The 25464-nt window shown below is 38.7% G+C and overlaps 1 protein-coding gene across 3 annotated transcripts; it reads left to right on the top strand.

The window, feature by feature from the left end:
* The first annotated feature begins 1084 nt into the window (after window positions 1-1084).
* Window positions 1085-23956, top strand: GPR143 (G protein-coupled receptor 143). 3 transcript variants are annotated; one of them, XM_064646593.1, is made up of 9 exons: window positions 1085-1148; window positions 8867-11189; window positions 12863-12972; window positions 15894-15988; window positions 17297-17389; window positions 17879-17988; window positions 19310-19418; window positions 21719-21836; window positions 23285-23956. In XM_064646593.1, the coding sequence occupies exons 2-9, from the start codon at window positions 10946-10948 to the stop codon at window positions 23582-23584; spliced, it is 1179 nt and encodes a 392-aa protein (XP_064502663.1). In that variant the 5' UTR covers window positions 1085-1148; window positions 8867-10945; the 3' UTR covers window positions 23585-23956. The 3 variants fall into 3 exon arrangements, with proteins under 3 accessions (XP_064502663.1, XP_064502662.1, XP_064502664.1); XM_064646592.1 differs by having other exon boundaries at window positions 1088-1153; XM_064646594.1 differs by having other exon boundaries at window positions 1102-1148; window positions 8870-11189.
* The last annotated feature ends 1508 nt before the right edge of the window (window positions 23957-25464 follow it).

Genomic DNA, 25464 nt, shown 5'->3' with positions numbered 1-25464 from the left:
CTCTTTTGATGTTACCAATGGAAAATGAAGAGACCACTATGTGAATTCCTCATTCACGTAAGTTCGACAAGTCAAAGCAAGACAGGAATTCTCTTTTGTTGTATTGGTCAAATTTCTCTCCATATCTTTTATATCCTGCCTCTCTGTGAGACTTGAAGCTTGTTCAGAACCCAGCTGGAGCCTTGTACTTTTGCTCTTCTTATAATATTGTGATAATTTTATTACTTGAATTTCTGCAGCTTCACCAGCCTTCATAAGGTTTCAAATAAAGAACAAAGGATTTAGTGAATGTGCTCTAAAATATTACTTTTCATTTGTGTGATAAGAGAACCAATGATAACTGTATTTGTTTAACAAAAGCCTCAGTGACCAAATCTTCAGCTTGTCAAATGTTTTCTGAGTACACAGAAGTTTGCAATAGAAGGTAGAAGTGCAAGATACATCAGGATGCCATGAATATATCGGAGGAAGTAACACACTTTTTCACATTAAGGACAGAAAACGATGCAGCTGTGTCCAATGTGGTATAAAAGGGATCCCCTTCTGTAAAAACATGTGCCAAAGATACTTCACAGTGATACACAAAACTACCCAAATGCCTTCTCCTGCCATGGAAAAGGAGATATCAGATTTCATTAAAGGATGGTTCCCACATACCCAGTTTGTGAATCCCTGCCTTGTAAAAACTGAGCTCTTTTCACAGTACTTCATCTGTCTTCCTACCTTGGTACTTGAAGCTTGATTAACAACTTCAAGTGAAATTTTGTTCCACAGAACTTACCCGGCCTCCATTCTTTCTGTTGCTCATATTGCATACCTCCTCTCTACTTAGTCATTGGTATTACCGAAACTGTGAATAAATTACTTTATGGCAGGATTTTATTTAAACAGTGTCAGGCACAGTGTGATGTTGAGGTACAGCCTGCTTCACCCTTGTGGCTGTACACCACATATCTTTTCCTTGAGGCACTTTGCATTGAATTGCACAGGATACCTACCGGATGGCTCTGGAATAGGCTTTTTCACTTGAAACCATTCACTGTGTTGGACCTCTCAATGTCAGCAGGGCTTTTTTTTTTTTCCCAGCAGCTGAGAAATTTGAGAGAAGGAGAGGCTTTTGACTCATAGTTACGGAGTAAAGAACTGAAGTGAGGTAAGCCTTTACAACCTCCCACTCTTTGTTACTACTCCTTTCCTGGAGCTAACCGCCAAACATCAACAGGTTGGTGAAGAGACAAAGTGCCTCTGCCTCATCCATATGAAATTAAAAATTGATGCCCTGGAGCATGCATAGTTCATGGACAATTTAAGTTAAGATGCTGAAACTGAACAGCTGATCCACTGCCCATGTTCTGCTCTATCAGCTCCAGCACAGGAGTAGAGCAGATTTGTACACATCCTTAGTGGTATCTGCCAAAATAACCTATCTATTTTATAACTGTACCAAGGCATCATCTTCTATGTAACCAGCTGACAGAGTTGCTGAAGGCATATTGTTTTAGTTTCCAGTGCTCTCTACAGTTTGTGATCTCTACAATGAAGAAGAAAAAATTAAAAAGAAATATTTTCTGAAGGCTACAGTTTTGTGACAATACTGTGAATCCAGTGAGATTACTGCCAGAACTCAGGAGAGAAATTAGTCACAAAGTAGGAGTTATGGACTTGCATATCTTATTCCCAGATAGCTCACTGGCACAGCAATCTAATATTACTGTGAAAAGCTATAGGGCATGCATGCACATGTAGGTGGAGCAAAAGTTAATCCTATAAAGTGTTTATGGTACAATTAGCAAAGCATACAGTGAAATATAGAATCATAGAATGGTTTGGGTTGGAAGGGACCTTAAAAGATCATTTAGTCCAATGTCCCATTGGCAGGGACATTTTTCACTAGATCAACTTTCTTAAAGCCCCATCTAACCTGGCCTTGAAGACTTCCAATGATGGGGCATCCGCATCTTTTCTGTACAACCTGTTCCAGTGCCTCACCACCCTCAGAGTAAAGAATTTCTTTGTAATATTTAATACTTCTTCCTTGCCTGTCCCTTCTGATCTGCTTATAGCCATTGGTGGCAGCCCTCCAGTCATGCAATTCATATCACCGTGTTTCATTGATAGTGATTAGACTGTAGCTTTCTAGCTGCACAGTGGCTTCCAGCTCCTTCCTGTTTCAAACCCTAATGTCTTTGAAAATTATCATCACAAAGACCAAAACAACTGAAATAGTGATAAGAAATTCCTGTAACAGAAGTGGATGGATTTTTTGATCAAGTAGTTCAAGGTCTGGCAAGCTGCTGACAGTCCATTGTGTAGTCTGAAAGTCCTGAGAACCTGGAGAAACAGGTTGGGTAGCAGCCCAATGACAGACATCCTGGCATATCTGGAAACCAAAAGGCTTTCCTTTGGAAACCTGCCATGCTGCTTCTGATGAATTCAGCCTAATCACGCTCTTCTGCAAAACACTTTGATTTCAACAAATTACCTACTTTACCAGTATGAAAAATAACATGTTGAAAAGCTCCAGCAGGATGTCTCCTCTATGATTTAGGCACTTTAAAAACCTTTCCCAAGTGTATCTTGTTTCTCCTGTATTGCAAATAAGGCTTCATCAGCACATAATTAGTGCTGGAAAAAGCCTTGGAAGTTCTCAACCTTTCAGATATATATAACTCAAATATATATTGAGTTCTTCAGTTCTTTATGACCAAAAAAAAAAAAAATAATCCTCTGTGTTTTTTACCTAGGGCTTTTTATAAAGCTGAAATTTGTGAAAGAATAGCATTTCATATGATGCCCTGATATTTCTATCTCCCGTGATGATTTCAATTCAAACTTTGTTCAATTCTTACTTATTCCCACAGCACATATGCTTTGTACTTCAGAGCAATTTTATGAGGGTGAGAACATGCACTGTGGAACAAACTGCAGCTATGACTGACAAAAAGAAAAAATACAATGGTTTGCCAACAATAATATTCTTGGCTCAGATCTTGAGACCTATTAGACCTGTAGACAAGAAAAAAGCGATGAGTCCAACACAGATTCCTGTAATCTGTCGTCCACTTCAGGATTTATTATTTTCACAATGTTGCATGAAAACAAGATTGAAAGTCAAAAAAAAGGTCGATAGCAACTCCTTATGTGGTTGCAGAGTCAGAAGATAACATACAGGCTAACAAGAGAAGGTGAATAGGTAACTAGTTTTCCCCAGGGTTGTGGTTTTCAGCTTGTAGTCAAGTCCAGGCACATGTTAAGTCCTGTTTTGGGTCATTGTCCCTCTGGTATCTGTACACTTGTTCCTTTTCCAGTTCCTATGCTAGGGCCTTTTATCAAATTGTATCACAACATCTCAGATGACTACTTTACAAAGAAACCAAAAAGATGGGATTATGAGAGCACACAGGTTGAAGCACCAGTACATGACTGTCCACACTGTTTCAGCAGCAGCAGGCTAACTAGGCAATGCTTGAACACAGTTTGGGGGATAATATGGTCCAGTGACTGTTACTACAAGATAGTATGGATGAAGCCACTCTTTTTAGTTGTGGAAGAGAGTCCAGCAGTATATGGATATACATATATAATGTACATATATATGTATATATATTCACTATATAGCTGTATTTGATCATATCTATGTGCATTGCAGCTTCATTAACCTAGGATTTTTTTTCTTCATGAAGTTCCATCATTTCAGCGAAGCATCATTTGTAATATTTATTCTTGCTGCTGTGTTTCTGATTATGGGACATTAGGGAGTGTTTTTCATTGTCTATCTTCTTTGATAACATGTTACATGCTAACATTCTCTGTACAAACTGTGCTGTGCCGCTTGCCCTCATGTGCTGTAAAACAGTTGCTGGACCATTTTAATTACATGAGGGACATAGCCTCAAAGGCTAACAAAAGTCTCTAATGCATTTAAACTCTGATATCACAGCCTGTTACATCTAAATTCTGTACTTGATGAAGATGGTCACTGGAGCAGGCATGGTCGGGGAAAATGCCGAAGGGAAGGTTTCAAATGCTCTTTTGCAGAGAACGCTGTGAAGGCTTTTAAAAGGGTAGATAAATAGCAAAAGGCCAGAGTATGCATAAGAGCAGACAAAAGCCTTGTAATCTGTTATTTTTCACTTGGACTTTGTCTTCATTTGCTGCTAGCCCCAAGCAGACTTTCCTTTTTCTGCCTATCAGCCATGTATAAATAAATGTCCCAGTGCTTTCTATAAACAGACAGCATTTCTTCATTACAAATGACCTTTCTACTCTCAGCTTGGTTACACAGAAAATGAACCATGTCCAGGTGAAGGTCATACGATGTAGCACCTGTGAGAGCCCATCTAAGCATGCATAAGGCATGAAGTAAATGTTCTTTATTTTTTGCAGTGCCATAGCATTTTGCCCTAAAGCATCAGATATGGTCAACAGGCTATGGTCCAGCAGTGCCAGACTTATTGTATTGCATGAATGTGGTGATATTAGGGGAGATGTAAGTCTGTTTTGAGCCTGCCCAGAAGTCCAGGGGACAGAAGTTCTTTCTGTGTGTGTCTCATCCCCACAGAGTGCTACACCTCTTTATACTAAATGTGTAGGTGCGGTTTCCTCTCAGTTCTGCTACCAGACAGTTAGCAGTTGATAGGATATTTGAGGGAATCCTACCAAGCCATACAAATGAGAAGTGCATCATTCAGGTTAGCTTTTCCTGTCTTGTGTTTGGCTTAGAAAGAATAAGGCTGTGGAAGGTACTGCTTCCTTAGCCTGAATTTTGCGTAAAGCAGACTCATGCAAGTGAAGCATTGTTAGTATTGAAGCTCACATAGAGGATTACTTTCAGAAGATTGCATTTTCTGAAGCAGTTTTAGGACCAAATGATTTCTTGGAGTTGTGCTCCCAGGGAGTTGACTAATAGGAGTAGCTGATGTAACCAAGCTGTGATATAAATATATAGTTTAGCCATGTTGCTCAGCTGAAGGGTGTATCCAGTAAACTACATTGAATGCTCATTACTTTGTCCATCTTGGAACACGAAGTCCATGCCTGACAATGAAATCATGATCTTTAATCATGATTTCAAAGAAAAGTCGAAAGAGTGGATCCCAACTCCTTCCGCACTGTAATGTTTCTGCTGTTATTACTGCATTTCCTCTTGATTCCCTGAAGCACCTAAGCCATACTTTTGAGCTATCTGCTCATTTCAGAAACTACAAGACAACAATCTGTGGAATAGAAGGTTGCAACTTTCCTTCACCCAGTCCCAAGTTGCTGCAGGGCTGACTGCTGATCATGCAGCCACTGCAGAGGAAAAAAACCCAGTGATGCTCATGGGATTTCAAAGGGGGGATATTGGCTGGTGTCTGTGGTCTGGACCTGGACTGTGCACTTTGTCAGAATTCCCTTTGATACGGGGTTACAGCATTCAACAAGACCATCTAATTGACCATGGTACATTGACATTTTTAGCAATTTAATTAATAGAGTCTTGGAGAGTTCTTGCATTGTAAGAGCTGTGAAGTTAGTGCTGTAATATATTTCGATTTGGTTACATAGACTGATCTGAGAACTGAGGTTTTAGTGCTAATGGGCTCTGAAAACATAACTGCTGGATGTTGGGAGATGTAATCTAAAAAGATTGCACAGTATAGCAATCTATCATAACAAGGATATAAGACTATCCTACGTAATTTCTCTTGAGGGAACCAACTAATGTAACCTCTCAAAGACAATGCAGAAGTGGTGGGGCCCAGGATTCCTTTGGAAGATACTGAGGGCAGGATAAACATTCAACATCTTATAGATCAGGGTATGAACATTAATGAACATACATGCTTATGAACATTAATATCCAATTTTCAGTATCACAGTGTGTGAGAGATAATATTCCTTCATTCACAGTCTTTTTTATTATTCAGCTCTATTCAAACTCTGTCTCATGTGGTCTGTGTAGGTGCAGGACAAGGTCTCTTTATTACACATGTGCTGAAACAGAGGTATATTTTTATTCTGTGAAATATTGTAACAATGACAGTGATTAAGAGTGAAATTTGTCCAGAAATGTGGCCACAAAAATTTTTCTTAATACAGGTTGGAAGACTGTAATATTCTCAGCATTGGCATGGAGAATCTGGGATTCTGTTCTTCCAATCCCTAAGCAAAAATAATTTTCTTGAGTTTTATGGATACATTTTTCTACTCAGTTATTTTGTACTTCATCTGTTTAAATCTTGTTTACTAATTTAAATGCATTGGAGGCACAGTTTCAATAACTAATATTTGTATGTTTCTTCACAAAAGCCAGGTAAGGTAACATTTCCCTGGAGAAGGTATATAATAAATCGATAAAATCTGTGTAACATGATTGCATCAGTCAAATACACACAATTATTGAGCTGTTCAAATGCACACTCATTTTATGTATTTATATTTTTATTCTTAGAGAAAACAAAAAGAACTTCAACATTATTATTTTTATGCAAATGAGATATTAATTCTCATACGTTTAAAATTAATATTCACCATCTTTAAATGTAAAATAATAATCTACAATTCTATAATTATATTTTAATCACTGAAGAATAGGAATTGATGCATGTTTTTCTTCCAGTTCTTTTTAACGGAGTCTGTAGCTGTTATAATAATGACAGATATTACGCTTTGAATATCACTGTTGTTCCAATATCCCTTCCTAATTTTACATAAAACTTGAAATAGAAATAATGGGGTATGAATTTCCCCATTAATTTCAGTTATACATTAAGTGAAAAACAGTTTTAAAATTACTTTTAAAAATCAGTACTGCTGATTATGGAAAGGACATAGAGTTTCTTCTAAATTAAATCTAACTGCAGGAAGTCTATGTAGATAAAATGAAGAATGGTGCTAAAGCATATAGAAGATTTGTATGTCAAGGCTTTTAAGAACATATTTCAGGATCTGTTGGGGAGATCATAACTGCATCCATTTAGCTCAAAGACAGACCTAGCTTTCTTCAGTTTGGGAAATGTTACATCAGGTGATGTGTAAAAGACAATGAGATCATGAACCATTGACGAATATAGCTTTTACATTTGTAAAGTAGCTAAGATCTTCACTGGGAGCTGTTAATTCATGCATTGAACTATACATATAAAAAAAAAGAAACTATCCTCTGTCTCTATAGCCACAAATTTCCTTGTCCTTTCTAAACCAGTGCTGTAGTCCCAGATTTAATTAAAACAGTGATTGAGATATGTATAGCTGCACACTCAAACATAAGCCATAAACACACAGAAACATTAACGACAGAAATGCATACCTGTCCTTGCTTTCCCTTAGAAGCCAGTGTTTCATCTTAATGATGAACATGGACAGGGATGAAACATTATGTCCTGGATCCAAGGAAAGAGTGAGTAGGTTATTTCTTAAAGTATGGAGTACACACATGTTCTCCTTGCAAAGAGCACAGTATTGTTCTCATTCTTGAGCACACTCTTGCCAGAGTCCAAAACCAGGACTGGAATTTTTAGTGTTGTACTTTTGCTGTGAGTGTGATTGAATGGTATTTGCATTTCCAGGGGTTTGTTGGTTTGTTTGGGGTTTTGTTTGTTTTGGTTTTTTTTTTTAACGTTTCTTGTATGTGTGCTAATGGTTGTCTCCAAGCTATACCATTTGCTTAGCTGAGATCCTGCCTTGGTGCAGAAATGAGGCAATACCATATTCATGGGTCTGTTTCATACCACTGGCAGAAGTGGGAACTGTGTTAATAATTTCAGAGAGAATCAGGACCTGTAGAATGATGTAAGTTTTATTGAATAATATATAATGGCCCTTAACAAGGCAAAATAACGATTCTCTTACTTTCTTTCACTACTTTTCTGTTTCCTTTGCCTTTGTCCCCAGCTTTTATCCTCTTATTTTCATAACCACAAGAAGAAAGTTTAATCTCAAGTGTAAGACTGCAAAACCAGCTTTGAATTTCTTTGACTGTTCTAACTTTTTATACTTCAACACCAGCAAGAAGAACCAGAGACTAGCTAGATCTTACCAGCTGAGAGAATGGGTGGCTCATTAGTTTGGCAGATCCATCACCATTCAGCCTCAAATGCTGGCATGTTTTAGACACCTCTACTTGTATCATGGCAAGTATCCATTAATCTATGAGTCACTTTGATTTCTATTTTGCATTAGGTATGCTAGAGGTCATATGCTTTGCTCCCAATAAAAACCACTTACTCCCTCTGTAAGTAACTGTGTAATCAAATCCTGAGAGATTAGAGGAGGCAAGGGACCCAGAAGAAGAGGTTAAAAACCAATCCTTCACTCAGAGAAGTAAAGCAATAAAAGTAGGGTGCACAGCTGGCAAAACTGTGGAGAGTAATGAAGAGAATGATAAAAAAATTAGTCTCCAGAGTATTAGAGTACAGTTGAGGAATGAAAGTAGTTTCAAAGTGGCTGAAAAAAAGGCAGGGAGAAAAAATAATAAGTGGTAAATCCATGTGGGCAAACTAGAAGATCACAGTCAAGATCAATGAAAACAAATGATAAGCAGAAAAAGCAAAACACACGAAACATTCCGATCTGTAAGCCAGAACAAACAATCAGGATAACAACTTGACATGCTTTTCAGATTTTTGAAGGAAGGAAAATAGCAGCAGAAATAGTGAGGGGAACAATTGTAGAACCTGATAGTGGAAATGAAAGGCTTCTATTCAACAGTTTCCATTTCTGTCTAATAATTTAAAGTTTTGCTGTCTTAAGTATAAGCCAAGCAATGTAATTTACCTTCAAATGAGAGCAAACATAATTTATTCTAATTTATATGTATTTGAATTGTATGTATGGCATATAATGGCTTTATTTTAACTAATAATCTGTCTCTGTGTCTCTTTAGTAGCCAGGTAGATTTCAATGCAGTATCTTGACAGAAATGTGGCAACCCCATGCACCGCTGCTCTAGCAGAGGTGGAATAAGGTCCCAAACTTGTACTGACAACAGAGCCTTGTATTGACAACCTGGAGCAGGACAATCTGATTTTGCAACCTTGCTGTCTCCAATATATTTTTGTATACATAGTAGCAACAAAAAATAGGATTGCAACATTCAGGTCACTCATCTGTCTTCATCCATGGAGAAGGGAAATCTCTTTATGCTGTAAAGGAGCAAAAACATCCAGCGAAAACATTCAGCTCAGCTGCCTGGGTTTCACAGTCTTTGATGATGTGGATGCCCGAGTTCCCAGTATGGTCACTGGAGCCTACTCAGCTCACCCTGTGCATTTATTTTCAGAAGAGCTAAACAGCTCTCTAGACAAAGTCTAGACTGTAAGCTTGGCTGCCTAAGACCTCAGTTGACTATAATGGGAGTTCAGACACCTTGCTGATAAATGGACATCCGTGTGTAGGAGTTTGAATTTGCAAGCTAACATCCTGCTCTTTGAGTGTTGTAGCCGGGGCAGAGCACTGGGGAGTCTCCTGGGGCAGAGCACTGGGGAGTCTCCTGGAACAGGCTGGGTGGACACACATCAGGTCTGGCAGCTTCAGCTCTAGCTGCCACCCAAGCCCCGTTCCCTCTGTCTGGCACCGGGAGGCTGCACAGCCCCCAGCAGCAGTCAGCAGGCTGATGAGCTTGGGGGGGTTTGTTCTTTTGCTCGGATCAAGTGTAAAAGGTATTTTCCCTAATGAAGAACGCAGCAGGTACCATTTTACCCAGGTCTAGTGCCTGTTTTCTCTACTGAGGGCAGACACGCTGGCTGAAATCTCTGTGTTTATAAGCCCTATACACAAAACATCCCACCGTCATTCACTAGTCCTTCATAATTTTTGCTAAAATAATAAGCTGGACCAGTGGAGAAAAAAAAAAAATAAAAGGTTAGGTAAATTGTTCTTATAGGGACTAATTATAAAATCCATGACTATGTTATTAAACAAGCTGTTGACTTCAAGTCTGTTGGCAGTGCTCCCTCCTGTATATCCTGAATGCGTTCCTATAAACAAGTTTTCTGGAAGGGTGAGGGCTGATACAGGGAGTATCAGCTTAGCTAAGTGAAGCTTAGCTAAGAGGGGAGAATTACTTTTTGTGTTTATAATGGTGAGTATTTGCTGCTGTGTTTAACAGGACCCATCTTAAAAGATATTGTCTAGCTTATAAAGTAAAAACAAATGTTGAAGATCAAAATCCTGTTTTCATATAAAACCCTTACAAAATTAAAAAAGGAAAAAAAAAAGAAAAGAGAAAAATGTTATTGAGAAATTCTAAGTCCTGGAATTTTCCATGTCAAGCTGATCCAATGCAGACAGTACAGACTAAAGAGAGGATTTTTTGTGCTTGTGGTTTAAATAGGATGAGGTTAATATTTTTTCCCAATTGGAATCTCTTTCTGTAGTGATAGAGTATGTTTCTAACTTTGTTTACAGAGGTGGGTGGGTTGGATCACTGAAACTAAGATTTTGGTTTGGATGTGGATTTGTATACCTATTCCTCCCTGTAAAGACCAGGGCTGCTTGTATCCAGACTCATCTTTTCAATTAATTTGCAGTAATTAAAGGGTGCTGTGTGGGATGGGGCTAAAGAGAAACACAATTAAAATCTAATGCTTTTACTTCGGTATCTGCATCCTTATTTATTTTAAACTATCTTCAATGCTCTGACGAATTTAAGTCTTCCTGTATCACATACTGTGCAAACAGAAATATGTGAGTGAACTGTTGCCAATGGCTCTGAGCAAGCATGGGGCATGTTTCAGATTACACTGTGTTTTCTTGTTTGGATCTGATCTCCTTGCTAGGAGAGGCTGAGAGAGGCAGCTTGGGGGGATTTACTTCTAGCAGCAGCAGCAGCACATGATCCATCAATCGCGTGATTCTCACCACTAAGGACTAATGGGGAGGGTGAAGAAAAAGTAAATGCTGCCTTGGGGAAGCAACAGTATTTTCTTCTGCTCCTGGGGCCCTTCCAGCAGCTGGACATTTCATGGCTTCTCCAAGGTTAGAAACCTACTGCTGCCCTAACAGGGATGCAGCTACACAGCTAGTGATGAACTTCCAGCCTGAAGTCTTCTGCGGAGTTTGCATTGGCAGTGCCTCCATCAGTCTGATGCTGACCATCCTGCAGCTTCTGCCAAAGAAAGGGCAGAGCCCACGGAAGATGCCCAAAGCCTCCTCCTCTTCCACCATCCTTCTCCTTATCTCCATTTGTGACATCCTTGGAGGCTTAGGTAAGTGCCCACTTGATGTCCCTTGCCATTGCTGTAGCAGGTTCTTGTTGCCCTAAGGTACCATAGACAAATGAAACTGGTGAATGGATAGCAGAGATTTCTGAGGAAAACATACTTTATGTGTTCACAGAAAGATTTAGGCTAGGTGAGATCAGAAAATAATAGGCCTTTGGGGAGAAAGTTCTTGTTCAGTAATTATACTTTAGAAGTGAAAGCATTTGACAAATCTACACGAAAATCTATGCTTTAACACAAATTAAAATCCAGAATAGTGACTGATCCTCAGAGTAAGGCATAAAAGTGGAGGTGATGCAGCACATTGAAAACTAAGCTGACATCAAAGACTTAGCCAGTCCTTACGACTAGACTACATTTGAAAACCACTGTCCTCTATGTCTTTAAATCCTCTCAGACCAAGTGTGCCTCTTGTTCATGTGCCAGCCGCTTCTCTGGGCACATCACATTGACAGCAAGTGAGTTTGAATTGCGGCTGGACACAGGCTTTTGAAATGCAAGTGAAGCTCCCTTATCAAGGATAACCTGCTGTCCAGCCCCTGGGTGATAGGTTGGAGGAATAGAACAGCAGAGAATAAAACAAAATACATGAGTCAAAATGAAACTAGTGTGTCTTAAGCTGTCCCATCAATCGTTTACTGCCAATTGGGTATAAATTACCATGACACATGAAAATACAGGACAACTTTGTTTCTACAGTAGCATTTTTTCCTTCACATTAGGTAATAGAAGTAGTGCTGTTTTGTCTCTCTTGCTGCTCGGAGTGGGGGTTGTGTGTGTGTGTGTCTGTGTGTTTCAGGTCTTTTCCACTTTCATACCTCTTATGCTGTTCTCTCACAGTGCCTAGTAATACCAATACTAAAACAAACATTATAGGGGGAAATAAAGAAAGAGGGATATGGAAAACACATATGTACATTCGCCTGGAAAAGGTCCTTTTAGTGAGATGAGGCCAGCAAAGTTGGGTTTTTCCCTTTCTCTTTCACTGACAAACTCAAACTAGTTATCCAGTATTGTCTTTGTATTAGACTCACTTTGGTGGGTGGGGAATAGTTCATTCTTGGTGGGAAACCTGGTGGGTTTTGTTATATGTTGGTGCTTTATTTCAAGCAAACCCAGAAAACCTCACTAACAAACTCTAAGTTTATTTTTAAAAAGGGTAGTGTTCTCTCCTAATTCTGAAGCCCTGTTTTGGTTCAGTCCTGTGACAGAGAGGAAAACAGTTGCTTGTAAAAATGAAGGCAGCAAAAAGTGGGAAATAACTTTTTTTCTGCAATGAGGGATTATAGAGAAGTGAATATCAGTGTTTGAATATATGCTGGTAAAATTGTAATACTTAGTGACTGGTTTATGTCAATCTGTTAACTGCTACCCAGTTTATTTTAAGGAAGTGTGTGAGACCATCTGTAAGTAAGTGAGATTTTAATCTACATAACATTGCAAGTCCCAGCAGCTTCTGACTCTTGGGGCTACTTTTCCCTGAATGATTACACTGACATTTAAATAACACAGTTGTCCCTACTGTGCTCCTCTGCAGCCGTCGCCTTCTGGGAGACGCACAAAATCTGGGCTGCGATGTGAAATATGTGGCCAGGGGAAAGCATGTGATTCAAATCACACCAGCAGATTCAAAGCATTAATACTTTTTTTTTCCTTAGGTATGATCTTTAGGTCAAGTGTATGGCTAGGCTTCCCAGGCTTCATAGCTAACATTTCTGTGGCGAACAGGACTGATGTGTGGCCTTCCACTTTCTGCGTGGGGAGCGCGGTAGGTACAGAGGTCATCCCCCCTTTCTCCTCCTCCCAATTAACAGTCCCTCCTCGTGGGGAGTCTGAAAGGCAAACTACTGTGTCCAAAAAGAAATGTGGCTGTGAGTCAGAGCCTGGATATGGTGGTTTCAGCCTCTGCCACACCCCTGCAAGTGCGTTCTTGCCTTCCTCTGACAGTCTGTATCAGGACGGGCAGGGTGCTACACGATGCTGCATGGTGCCTGTGAGGATGTAGGGCAGCACAGGTCAAAGGGATCCCAAGAGTTTTTTAGCATTCACTCATTGCAGGATTGCCAGGGTAGTGGAGGACATACCTGTACTAAAGTCAGGAATATAGAGCCATAAGGGTATAAGCAATCCTGAAAGGGCTGTGAACCACTGCTGGCACTAATACCCCAGTGGCTCTGTTGCACTGGCAGCATGAGATTATTTTCCCACTTTCTCTGTCAGAAACTACAGCCTGTGTGGTGGCAGTGGGGACCTCCTGAAACCAGCAACTTGGGTAGCTCAAATTAGCCTTTGTGGCATGAGCATGTGTGTTTTAGACACAGAGGAACTTAAAGATAAATATTCTCAAAGCTGCAAAGCTGCTGGCAGGTCTGTCTCTGCCATGCAGGATTACACCTCAGATTGCTGCTTATATGGGCATTCAGTGAATGCATCTGGACAAGCCGAATTAAGTATCTTCTGGATTAAAACACAAGAATAAGAAAATGTAAATGCATTCCAAAAGTACAGATTAAAACTCAGTTCCAAATTTTACTATCATAATACTGAGACATATAATTTGAGTTTACTGTACAAAAATAAAGATAACATTTTTTACCAAAACACGGAGAATGACAGATAAGACAGATCATCACTTTACCCAAATTCAACAGATAGGGTGCCCAGTGAATGAATGCATGAGCAGTAATAGTATTAGATTTGCAATTCGAAGTGTACGATGTAGAAGGGGATATGCTGCATGTAAAGAAAATTATTCAGTACTTTTTAAATAGAACAATATGTGCCAGCTTGAACTCACTATGCCTTGTATGCCTATATAATGGCAATTTCAAACATGACAGTTTTATGCCACGTACACAAATATAAATTGTATGCGCCTATTGATTCTCAATTCTGTCATACATCCTTAAGTTTTGCTTATTAGATGCAAATGCTTATTTTTTTCCTTCAAGGAAGAGGAAACCAACAACTTCAATATCTTGTAGCAAGAATGTCCTATTCAAAACATGTGTTTCCTCATGTTTTAAATTTCACTTTCTTGCCCTTAACACAAAAAATAGTATTTTTCAATGGTGACAAGATACTGTATGCAGACTGCTTGTTTTTCATTTGAATCTCAGGTTAGATGGTGAGTAGCATAGCGGTCTACCATAATTTTTATTTTCCCCTTCTTGGACTCTAGTAAAATGCTGTAATTTGAGTCACTTTAAATTTAGATTTAATTATATTGGAATGAAAACTAACCCTCCTTCCACTCACTTTCCCATACATATTCTCATGTGAGTTAATAAAATGTTTCCAATTCTATTTTATTTTTCTTTTAGTACCACTGTTTTATTTCACTTAACCACAAGCCAATACAAACTCCAAATAGTGAGGCTGTTACACATCTTCTTTAAATGGTTTGCAGAGGGGTTCTCTCTCAGGCACTGTAGCAAAATGTGTCATTTTGCTAAAAAGTAAAATAGCATGTGAAGATTTTTGTTATATCTGATTTATATTGTTTTTGGAGACAGTCTTGTCTATGCTGGATTTTTTTGAAATCCTTGCAGTTTATTTTTGTATATGTGTGTGTACATATAGTAAATTGTGCATTTTTCAACTGCAGCAAATATGTAAACATACAGATGAAGTTACATGCTCAGTGCCATGGGTAAAGTGCATTAGAAGGAAGACTGGAATTTTTTTTTTCTTCTGTGCACTAGGAAAATGTCATGGTGTTTGAATTAAATGCTGAATAATTCGTGCCACGAATGACTAGAGGTAGGGTCTACACCCATGGTGAAAGGAAATATTTCCCTGCTTGATTTGCCCTTCAGAGGATGGAATGGTTGATCTCTATTCGCTGACATTTGGCTCAATAAAAAGCATGTTGGTTTCCAGATGTAAAATGATGCCACTATGGAGCTGTGATAAAGGATATTTAGATAAGAACTGAAAGATGTCTTGGAGGGAAGGTAATCTGAATATTAAACAGTTCCAGACTATTACAAAGAGCCAGCTCCTATGGGGAAGAAATGTGGAATTTATAAACAGCGGCGAAGAAAGGTCACTTATCTTATACAAACTCATGGGTAAAATTCATAAGGTCAGCTCAAGAATGCTGTTGAATTTAACTTGACTTGAACCTGTTTCCTTTGGATTTTTATTGAAGAAATCAGTCAGGGAATTCAGTATGGATATTTTTCCAGAGGGTGAGTGATTTTCTCATTAATGACCTTTTTTTTCTTGATAACTGTTCCTTGAATCAGGTCCTTGTGCACTGAGAAAATACCTCTCACGTGCAGAACCCAGAATGCGTAGGCACACTGTGGTTATAACTGACCTCAGTTATATTTTCATGTCTCAGCTACTGAGAAACACTTAAGATTTTAACCTAAAATTAAAACATCCTCACTATAAATTTCTCTGGGCTTCACTTATGACACTGAGGTTAGGAATGGAGAGGTAAATAACAGGTTTTCTAAACTACAAAATAAGCTGTGAAAGCAAACACTGCTCAATTTACCTGTGACTTGACCCATAGGCTACAACAATGCTGTTCCTGTGATTTTGAGTAAGATTTCATGCTTTATAATCTTGTCTGGAAAATGCACACATTTGAAAAGCAACTCACCAGGCCAAAGTCCCTCCCCTGCCCCAGTGGTACTCGAGAAGCAGCTGTGACATTTGGCATTTTTTCCCCTCCAGATGTGGATCCAGCTGTTATATAGCGCTGGCTTCTGGTGGTTGTTTTGCTATGCTGTTGATTCTTACTTGGTGGTGAGAAGATCAGCTGGACTGAGGTACCAGAGCTAAAGCTCTGAATTTGTTATTTTCCTTCCAACACTGTATGTCTGTGTTTGCAGCTATCTAAGGGTATAAGTGAAGTTTGTACAACTATCTGATGTTCATATGGTTACCAGGTAACGATAGAGATGAGTGGTGTTCTAAGTACTTAAATTGCCAGGGTAATGCTCAGATGTTTATTTACATCCAACCTAAATTTAAATGTAACTGAACTCATTTGACCTTTGGAAAAATATGGAGCAAATTGTGGTCTATAAATTTGATGGCAGTAAGATGACTATTTGGTCCCTGTTCTGTACCTAAAATTGATTCTTGCAGCAAAAAAAGTGTTATCTTGAAAATGAAAAATTGAGAGGGGGAAAGTGCTGAATTTCATATAGTTCATTTCCTGTTTTTTAAATTTTTCTTGGACTTTCTATTTTATCCACTTCTCAGGGTAGTCATTATTTCCCTTCTGATCACACTTGTGAAGTTCTGAGGAACTTTACAATATATTTTTCTGAAATGCCTATGACAGAAGAACCTGAACCCTTTGGAAAGTACCATGCTTTAATGCCAGACAGAAAATATATGATGTCTCTAAGTTGGTTATTTAAAGAACAAAATAACCTTAGGTTGCTACTGCTAAATGTTGTATTATGTGCTTCTGTTCCCAGAGGATACTTAGCAGTCAGGTACAGAAGATATGGTTCTTATGGCAAATGTTACCAAAATGGGGTTTTTGAGTTAATTTCAGACTGTTGAGGATAAATCTGATTTTGTAAAATCCCATAGTTCTAGTCTGAAACATCTGGGACCTGCTTTCTTCCCCCTTCCCTGTTGCGCAAAAAAATCATGCGTATTTGTGCTTGATTCTAAGATCAGAGTAAACAGCAAAAGACTTTCTACACATACAGATCTGAATCTCCCTAAGACAGGAGCAGTATCCAACTCTGAAAATTAAACATAGTTCTCTTCAAATTACATGTGTTTTATTTGACTGTTCAACTCCATTCCTAATTGAAGATGCAGGGGTTCCTTATGGATAAAGGGAAGGGAAGAAGTCCTGACCCTCCACCCTACAGGCTGGAGGGGACAGGACCTTTATGTGCAAGCCTGAACAACTTTGCTTTGGCTCATTCTTTTTCTGAAGGACCCCCCCCCGCTACACCTGCTTTCCTTAGTTTAATGTACTGCCAGTGTTGTTCTGCATAATTTCCTATCTGTAAAGCTCTTTTTCAGTGAGGGTCCTATTTTTACCTTGCAACATGGATCGTGTTAGGTCTGATATCTTTAATTGTGCCTGTCCCGTTTGGTGCTTGCAGTACAATTGTGCTGTACCACATGATGACGTGGGGCCTTGCAGTGCTGCTCTGCGTGGAGGGGATTGCACTGCTTTATTACCCTTCTATCTCCAGGTAAGCAGAACTCTGGGAACAGACTGCAAAATTGTAGCACTCTCTGGTCATTTGAATGTCGTTTGGTCAGCTTTAGGGACAGACATCCAAAACGTGGGCTTTTTGATCTCTGACAAGCATGTCCACTGAGTCAATGAGTATGCTGGAAATACCTCCCTGGGTTTCAGGGGGCCCAAAAGAAAAATGCCAGGCAATACAGGTACTTGGGCATGCTTCAGGGCTGTGATACAGCTTCTGCTGTGAGCCTACTGCTCTCCCACTCCTGGTTTTACCTTTCCTTTAAATTTGAGAAAAAATGCACAGACAGTACATGTTATAAATCAGCTTTATGTCCAATATGAACTGATGGTGAAGGCCTATGAATTATAAGGTTTGCATCTGTTTGCCTCATTCTTTTTTATTTTTTTTTTAAGTTAAAGGTGATATAGAATAGCCAGAACTGTCAGCTGTGGGGAAAAAATGCATAAGCTTTTAATGATTTCTTCTCAGCTGTGAAAATGGCTTGGAACATGCAATCCCACATTACGTCACAACCTATGCCCCACTCCTGCTAGTGCTGGTGGTCAACCCAATCCTGTTTAGGAGGACAGTATCAGCAGGTATGTTCCTACTGGCCAACATCAATCAATATGTGTTATTTAGCAACAAAGCAATACTGTAGAAAGTCATGTCTTTGTATTCCGTGATGTGGGACAGCTTCTCAATAAATCATAAAGATACAGCAAAGGGTGGGAAGGAGCTGCCTATTGAAATGAAGATACCATCTTGATGGGGAATTTGCCCTAGAGACACACTCTGATGACATACTCAACCTGTTCTGTTATAAACACCTGCTGTAGATTGGTGAAAGTATTTCTGTGTTACTTGATTTAAAGCATCTGAGACAATGTATAGTGGATGCTAAACTCTACTGTAGTTTTGGTACCAATCTGGACTTTGGAATGTAATTTATTCTGGTTTAAAGATAACATAGGCGAGATCTGAGAGTTGATTTAACTTCTTGGCAGCCCTTGAGCTAAAAATGTAATAAAATGTGATCAGAATTTTGTCACTTCTGATTCTGAGATTATGAAACAAATGGGAATTGTACACAACTCAGAATGGATCTTGAAGTTCCAGTTTTATTTATTATCCAGTGCTTGGAAGAAATGAGACTGAATAAAAGCTACAGATTCAATGCATTCCTTGCATGTAATATGATCAGTTCTAGATATTTGCAGTATCTGAATATATCTACACATTTATTATACAAAAACTGCAGGAAAATATCTAGTCTTCTCAGTTTAGTCTTCATCCCATCTATCCTGTGTCTCTCAGTAATCCTGATTTTCAAAGGAACAGTCGTTCTTTTAAGAAGTTGTTCCTGTAAAAACTTGCCCTTTTTATGGGAAAATACATAGAGTGTATTGGTTTGTGCGTTTGTATATTCCTTGTGATATCTGAACAGCACGTGGCATAACTATTTTTCTGACATTTCATCTTCAAGTTTCATAGGTGTAGATAATGCTTTATCAATGACATGGTGAAAAATAATGTGCATAATAGGATAGAATCTATTCTATTTTAGTCTGAACATCACATAGTAAGTATGTAATTATACCACACATTATATAGAAGTTGTATGCACTACCTTTTGTTGTAAAATAAAAGTATATTGACTATACTGTTTAATATATTCAGAGAGATTGAGAGAAGAAAAACCAACTCGTGGGACATCACTCGTTTTATGAATCCAAATGTGTGTAATTATTTTCCTTTAGTATTAGGCTGTATGTGAGATTCCTTTATGATGGTCCTTCCAGCTTCTGAACTGCTGCTGGAGACAGCAGTTCCCTCTTTACAGGCATCTGTCTTCTGGATTCTTGTGCCTAAACTAACAAGGTACATGTATATTAATGAACATAATTGTATGCTTTCCAGTTGCCTCCTTACTGAAAGGAAGACAAGGGATTTACACGGAGAATGAAAGACGTCTGGGAACAGAGATCCAGATGCGCTTCTTCAAAATTATGCTGGTATTTGTTATTTGGTAAGAGGTGTATTATTTTGCTTTAAACTGCCTTTTTCCCAGATGGAGAGGGTATGGGACAAGAGTAAAGCCTGATCATTTGCTTCATTTTTTTGTCTTTATGCTTGGAAGGGAAGGTGTATAAGGAAGAAGCAGTTCTAAACTAGTTCACAACGGCAATGAATCATTCCTGTAACATCACAAAGCTGTGAGGAAATGATAAAATGTTTAACCATCAGAAAAACAAAAGCACGAAGAAACAATAGCAAAAAACTCCCAATAGGTTGGGCATAGACTGAAGCTGTGTGGTACAGCAGCTCCCCAGCACTGAGGGCTGATAGATGGCTTTCTGTAATCAAGATTTCTCAGAGCCTCTTGTCGCCAAACACATCACTGAAAACCTACAATAAATATGCTTCTAAGACTGGCTTCATGGCTCTGACTATGATTATGTAATGCTGCAACCTCTGTATTCTGCAGTTCCCAAATGCCTGAAAAGAACTTGGATATCTACTGGAAATACAAGGTTATATGCCAGAAATCTCCATATGATTGTGTGTGAAATTTCTGATTATTTAATTTTATTTTTTTTTTTAGTATTCCATCTTGCTTCATGAAAATGGTACTTCAAAGTAGGATAGGAAAGAGGCAGTAGGACAGGGAGGAGAGGAGTGAGGCAGCAGGAAATGGTCCTGGAGTAGTGAAATGACTTGGCCAAACTTACAGTCTCTACAACTAAACTTTTTTATACACAGGTGTATTAATGCATGTTACATTGCTTTAAAAGGCTGAGCAGGAAGAGAGGCTGCCTTTTTTATCTTCTCTTGGCTGCTGGAGTGCTCTGAGGGGACATGATTATCTTTTCTTAGGGAATAACTGAGTCTGCTTGGCTTGGGAGTGAAGTTTCCAATGTGAAGGGTGGGGTAGCCAGCAGAGAAAGGAGACAGAGACAGCAGCAAAGGATCCTGCAGCATGGCTTCCTGGAAATTGCTGAAATAATGAGGAGCAGAGATTTAGTCAAGCTTCCAGGGTTGTGGAAAGAAAGAGCCCAGAGGCACCACTGAAGTGCATTGCAACCTAAGGAATGGTGGCCAGCTTGATGATCTGGGAGCAAGCATGAAAGAAAAGGCCAATTTCCTATGGACACTCTGGGGACATTTGTTTATTTCCATTATGTCTCATTCTGGCTTTTCCTATTGAAAAAAAACCCAAACAAAATCACAGCTCTGGTTTACGATTTTGTTCTCATAAAACATAAGCTTTAGAGTGTAAAAACCTCTCTCAAAGGTTACTGGAGGGAAAGACTGAGGCAGTCCCCTCTCAGAAGCTTAGGGAAGATTTCCTTCCTTCCCAGAAGTCAAATCTGAAATGACTTAGTCAAAGATAGCAGGTTGGGGCAACACAGGGTAGAAGAGATGCCTTCAGATTTGGGAGGGAAGAGCAGGAGGTTTTACACTGGGATAAAAATATAATTGGGGGAAGCACATGCATAAAACCCTTTGGAAAGTATGATATGGATGCTGATGATTTATTTTCTGAAGCTGCAGTAGAACTAAAAAAGAAATGCTGGTCTAACTGTTTAGAAGTCATAGGAAATTACAGCCACTTGCTATAACCTTTATTTAGTGTAGAAAACACTCAGTTTCTTTCACATAATAAGGCTTGATTATCCTCATCCTTATTTGGAAACAAGTATTACCTTTATTCAAAAAAATTAATAGCATTTTCAAGGGTTTTAAAGTCAACTTTGGTATTGCTTTGTAGTTTTTTTTATGGACATTTTGAAAGTTTGCTGTAATCTAACCCTGAAATTCCAACTCCAGCTGGAATTCCTAAGGCCTTTTACAACAACATGTGCATATATTTGGTTTCCTTATCTGTGAGCACAACTCTTTCAAGGCATCAGCGAAAAAAGTCAGCATGAATGATGTTCCCATTATGGATCACAGTTGCTTTTTATCTCAGTTTTATTCTGCAATTTACTGTCATTGTTCTGCAGCAAGTTCAAATTATCAGGTTCCGTTTGTTTGGGGTTTTTTTCTTATTTTGACTTCTTTGTCTAGGCCTGGGCTAGTAGGTATGTGTCTGGTTTTTGATCATGGTCTCAGAAAGCTACTAGTTCCCTTAGATTGAGATTTAACAAGTCCAGCTGTGTTGAACTTGATGATCTTAGGGATCTTTTCCAACCTTAATGATTCTATGATTAAAAAAATCTTACTGTCCTTATTAGTGATCTTAATTTGTATAATTTGAAGGTAAAGCATATTTTACGTGTACATAGATATATTTAACTGTCTTTTTCTTCTTTGCTCCCCCAATAGCTGGTCATCCAATATTATCAATGAGACCCTTTTGTTCTATCTCGAAATGCAGCCAGATATCAATGAAATGCCCCTGAAAAACATCAGAAGTGCTGCACTGATCACATGGATTATAATGGTAGGTCAGAAGTGACATTGCTTAGTCTTAGAAATCACTGTTATAAGACTGGTGGAACAGTATAGTATGTGGTTTATAATTTTGGGGGATATAAACACTCTGAAAATCAAGGAAGAAAATCATTAAGTAAGAGAAAGGAATGAGCAGTCACTTGGGAGCGCATTTCTCATAGACACTTTGACAAAGGTGTACTAGGGACCAACTTTTTCTCCCATTTGCTGGAGTATGCATTCTCTTTGTGAGTAATCACTACCCATTTTAGGATCCAGAACAGACCACTACAATGATTTCTAGCCTAACCTTGCTAATCTCTGCAATAATGCAAGCTGCAAAGTTTTAGCTCATGATTCCTGAAGGTTTCCCCATTAAATGAGCATTTTATGGTAATTCTCTGTTTGCAACTAAGGTGTTTTTTTTTTTTAATTTTAAAGAATAATTACATCTTATATCTTGACATTCTGGTCATTATTTGGGGACAAATAGATGAAAAATCTTGGAAACAAGGCACCAAAAATAGCTGTAAGATGCTGCTCTGTTACTGTACCTTACCCTCTTTTCTCCTATTAGAATATTTGATTTTTCAGAGGTGATGTTGCATATTCCTTTTCCAAGAAAATTTATTCTGGAGCTGCTAAATAAGGCCTGAGCATCCTTTGTATAGTTAAGCCCTTAAGCAGTTTGATATTGAAGGATTAAGTGATGCAACTGATGTAATACAATGTCCTCTTCTGAGAAGGAGTGAACACATTCATATGACAGGGACCTTGCTCTTACTCACCTAGAGAGCAAGAGATCAAGTCTAGGAACTGAACTATTTTTTAAATTGGCTGTAAAAATAATTTCCTCTTTTCCTGTGAGAAAGATGGAAGCAGCTAAAGCCATTAACTTGCTAAGCATCCCATGGCACTGGGAACAGGCAAAGTTTTTTGGAGATCACTCAGAGTTTTCTTTTTTAGTGCCTCTCCCCATTTTACTGTCCCGCTTTGATGGACATTTTCACTGGCTCAAGAGTCTAAAGGAATTCCAGACAGATCCATTCCTGCTGATTTAAAATGATTGTCTGTGTATGCTAGTGCCTACGCTTATGTATTTGACTCGGTTTCTAATGAAAAATATATTTGCTTTCATGAATAAAAAAGTCTAGAGTTTGTGGGGAAAGTTAAAAATGCACCAGGGGATTGACTGGCTAAAATTCATGCTAAAAAGTCATTTGGTGCTTACGGTTCTCTGGGATGGCCTCAGCCATTTTGGAACAACAGATCATAGTATTTTACTCTGATTTGTTTGTGTCTGCAATGGCCAAACCATACATTTTTATTTGCATGCAAATAGCATATTTTAAAGCAATTGTTCATTGGAAGGGAAGTTGTTAATACATACAAAGCATTTTGCTGGAGCTCAAAATGAAGCCTTGCTGGTGTAATTCCTGTTGTACTTCTCTTTCCTAGGGGGTTCTTAATCCGATGCAAGGCTTTCTTTTCACATTAGCTTTCTATGGGTGGACAGGATGGAGAGTGGACCTGAAATGGCGAAAAAGAGAAATCCCCTGGGAATCTATGTCCTCGTCAACTGCGGGGGAAAATGCCTATCCCTCACCAGTGAACTACCAAAGCAACGTCCATGATTCAAAGAAGATATCGACAACTGACAGCCAGCAGACTGATGAGGCTATAAGCATGTTGTCTGAAGGTAACACTAGCAGTGATGAGAGATTAACCAGAAGCTCTCCCATCTACCAGGGCTGGTAGTTTTAGGTGCAGAGCTGGATCTAAGTTTTCACATTGTCAATACTCATAAAACCACATCAGTGTGTGAATCATTGTGTACTCTGGAATTAGGTTTGTGCTCAGTGGCTTGATGTCATTTCCTATAACTTGAGAGAGTGTGTGAAAGAGCATGTGAGACAGAGAGATATGGTTTATATCTTTATTCGCCTTCTAGAAGACATGTAAACAGGTATAAAGGCTCGATCCTTTTTCAGTAGGAGCATATCTCTGCAAAGATATATGTTTCTGACAATTAATTTTCATCCATTTTGTTTTAATCTCTCTTGTAACCTCCATACAGTAGAAGACTCTTTTGTTTAAATAAATAGACTATTAATATGTTGGATTTTTAAATGTGTTGCCTTGCTTGTCTTGCTCAGCAGAAAATTCCTCACCCAGAATTACAGGTCTAGGATTTCTGAGGCACCATTTCCAGCCTTGACAGTTTGGTAAAGCATTAGTGACAGCAAACTCTGACTTAAGCACAAATATTTCCTGTTTGTGTAGACTCTCACTGACATAGTCTTCTTTTAGCTTGTTTATGTGAATTTTTGGTGTGGTTTTATCTAGGGACCTAAAAAGCTTTTTTTAAAAAAAAATTGAGCCCAGCATAGGCTTCACAAACACTTCAGAATAATGATTTCAATTCACTCCTGGTTCAAGCAAAAATAACCCTTCAAACTATTTTTTAGTATGGATTCAGCTTGATCCTTATGTCTACTTACCAAACAGGATGATGACTGTTGGGGCAGGTGCATTAAGAGATAACATTTGCATAAAACACTTCGATGCTCTGAGTGCTCATAATAGAACAAACAGAATCAATAGTCCTTTTTCTGAGGTGGGCTCTATTTTATATCTTCATCTGCTGAATGAATAGATATTAAATCCATTCTCCTTATTTTCTCAGATACATACCTCTTTTGCTACAGTGCCCTAAATACCTATATCCAAACAACACCCTAGATTGGTTGAAAGTTAAGAAAAAATTATGACCATATCTACTCTAGGCTTCTGACTTCATTTCAAAAGTAAAAGTGATATGATTGAAGTTTGGTTGTGCTGGAAGCTGTTTACAACAGTTTGACTGATGGCAGGATGGAAGCCCCTTGAGCCCAGAGAACAGGCCTCCCTTGCTTCAGCTTTAAGCCCTGCTCACATCCACTTTGGCTGAACTTCACTGGCTGTTCCCACCTTCCTTTTTCAACCCAGTTCAGTTTAAGCTGTTGGAAAAAATAAAAAAATAAAAAAATTGTTAAAGGCAGATGAAAAGTTAATGCAATAACGACATGAAGCTTAAGCTCCTGTGTTAATTACTCAGGGGAGTCCCAGCATGGTTAGCCATTCAGGATCAACAGAACCACTACTGGAAAATATTGATTGGCTAATTTAAATAAATCAGCTTCTTCAGCTAATTGTTTGATACAAAGGCATTAAACAATGATTGGACAACTATTTAGGCAGATCACTACAGAGCTGTGGTTGCTTTTTAGCGAGTCTTTTGCATTGTACCCCGTAGAAACCTTTGTGGCTTTATGACTTTATATTGCTGTTCTTGTTGTCAGGACTACTGGCAGATCACCAGACCCTTTCATTTTATCATAGTCATTTGTTACCTATTTAAGTATAAAGAGAAAACATGCAGACTTAGGAGCAGATTATATTGATTCTTTTGAAATAGAGAGCATTTTTCAGTGCAATACTCATCACAATTGAGGTCAAAAGAGCAGGAAAAATGTGGAGGTGGAATTGTTTAGTAAACCTTTTGAGATGCTATGGTGTGAGCCAAGCTGCAAAACCATAAACCAAAATTAACAGTCTGGCTTCACAGGAATAATTATGTGGCAGGAAAGCACTTGGGA

Source organism: Pseudopipra pipra, chromosome 2, assembly GCF_036250125.1.
Source record: "Pseudopipra pipra isolate bDixPip1 chromosome 2, bDixPip1.hap1, whole genome shotgun sequence".
NCBI lineage: Eukaryota > Metazoa > Chordata > Aves > Passeriformes > Pipridae > Pseudopipra > Pseudopipra pipra.
Note: the sequence above shows the minus strand (reverse complement) of the source record. Positions and strands in the feature narration are given on the sequence as shown.

What these genes read in the sequence shown, in the direction of transcription:
- GPR143 (XM_064646593.1), top strand. Translation starts at nt 10,946, where the DNA reads ATGGCTTCTCCAAGGTTAGAAACCTACTGCTGCCCTAACAGGGATGCA. An exon ending in TGACATCCTTGGAGGCTTAG is followed by an intron (nt 11,190 to 12,862) that starts GTAAGTGCCCAC and finishes TTTTTTCCTTAG; the next exon opens with GTATGATCTTTAGGTCAAGT. An exon ending in AGAAGATCAGCTGGACTGAG is followed by an intron (nt 15,989 to 17,296) that starts GTACCAGAGCTA and finishes TGGTGCTTGCAG; the next exon opens with TACAATTGTGCTGTACCACA.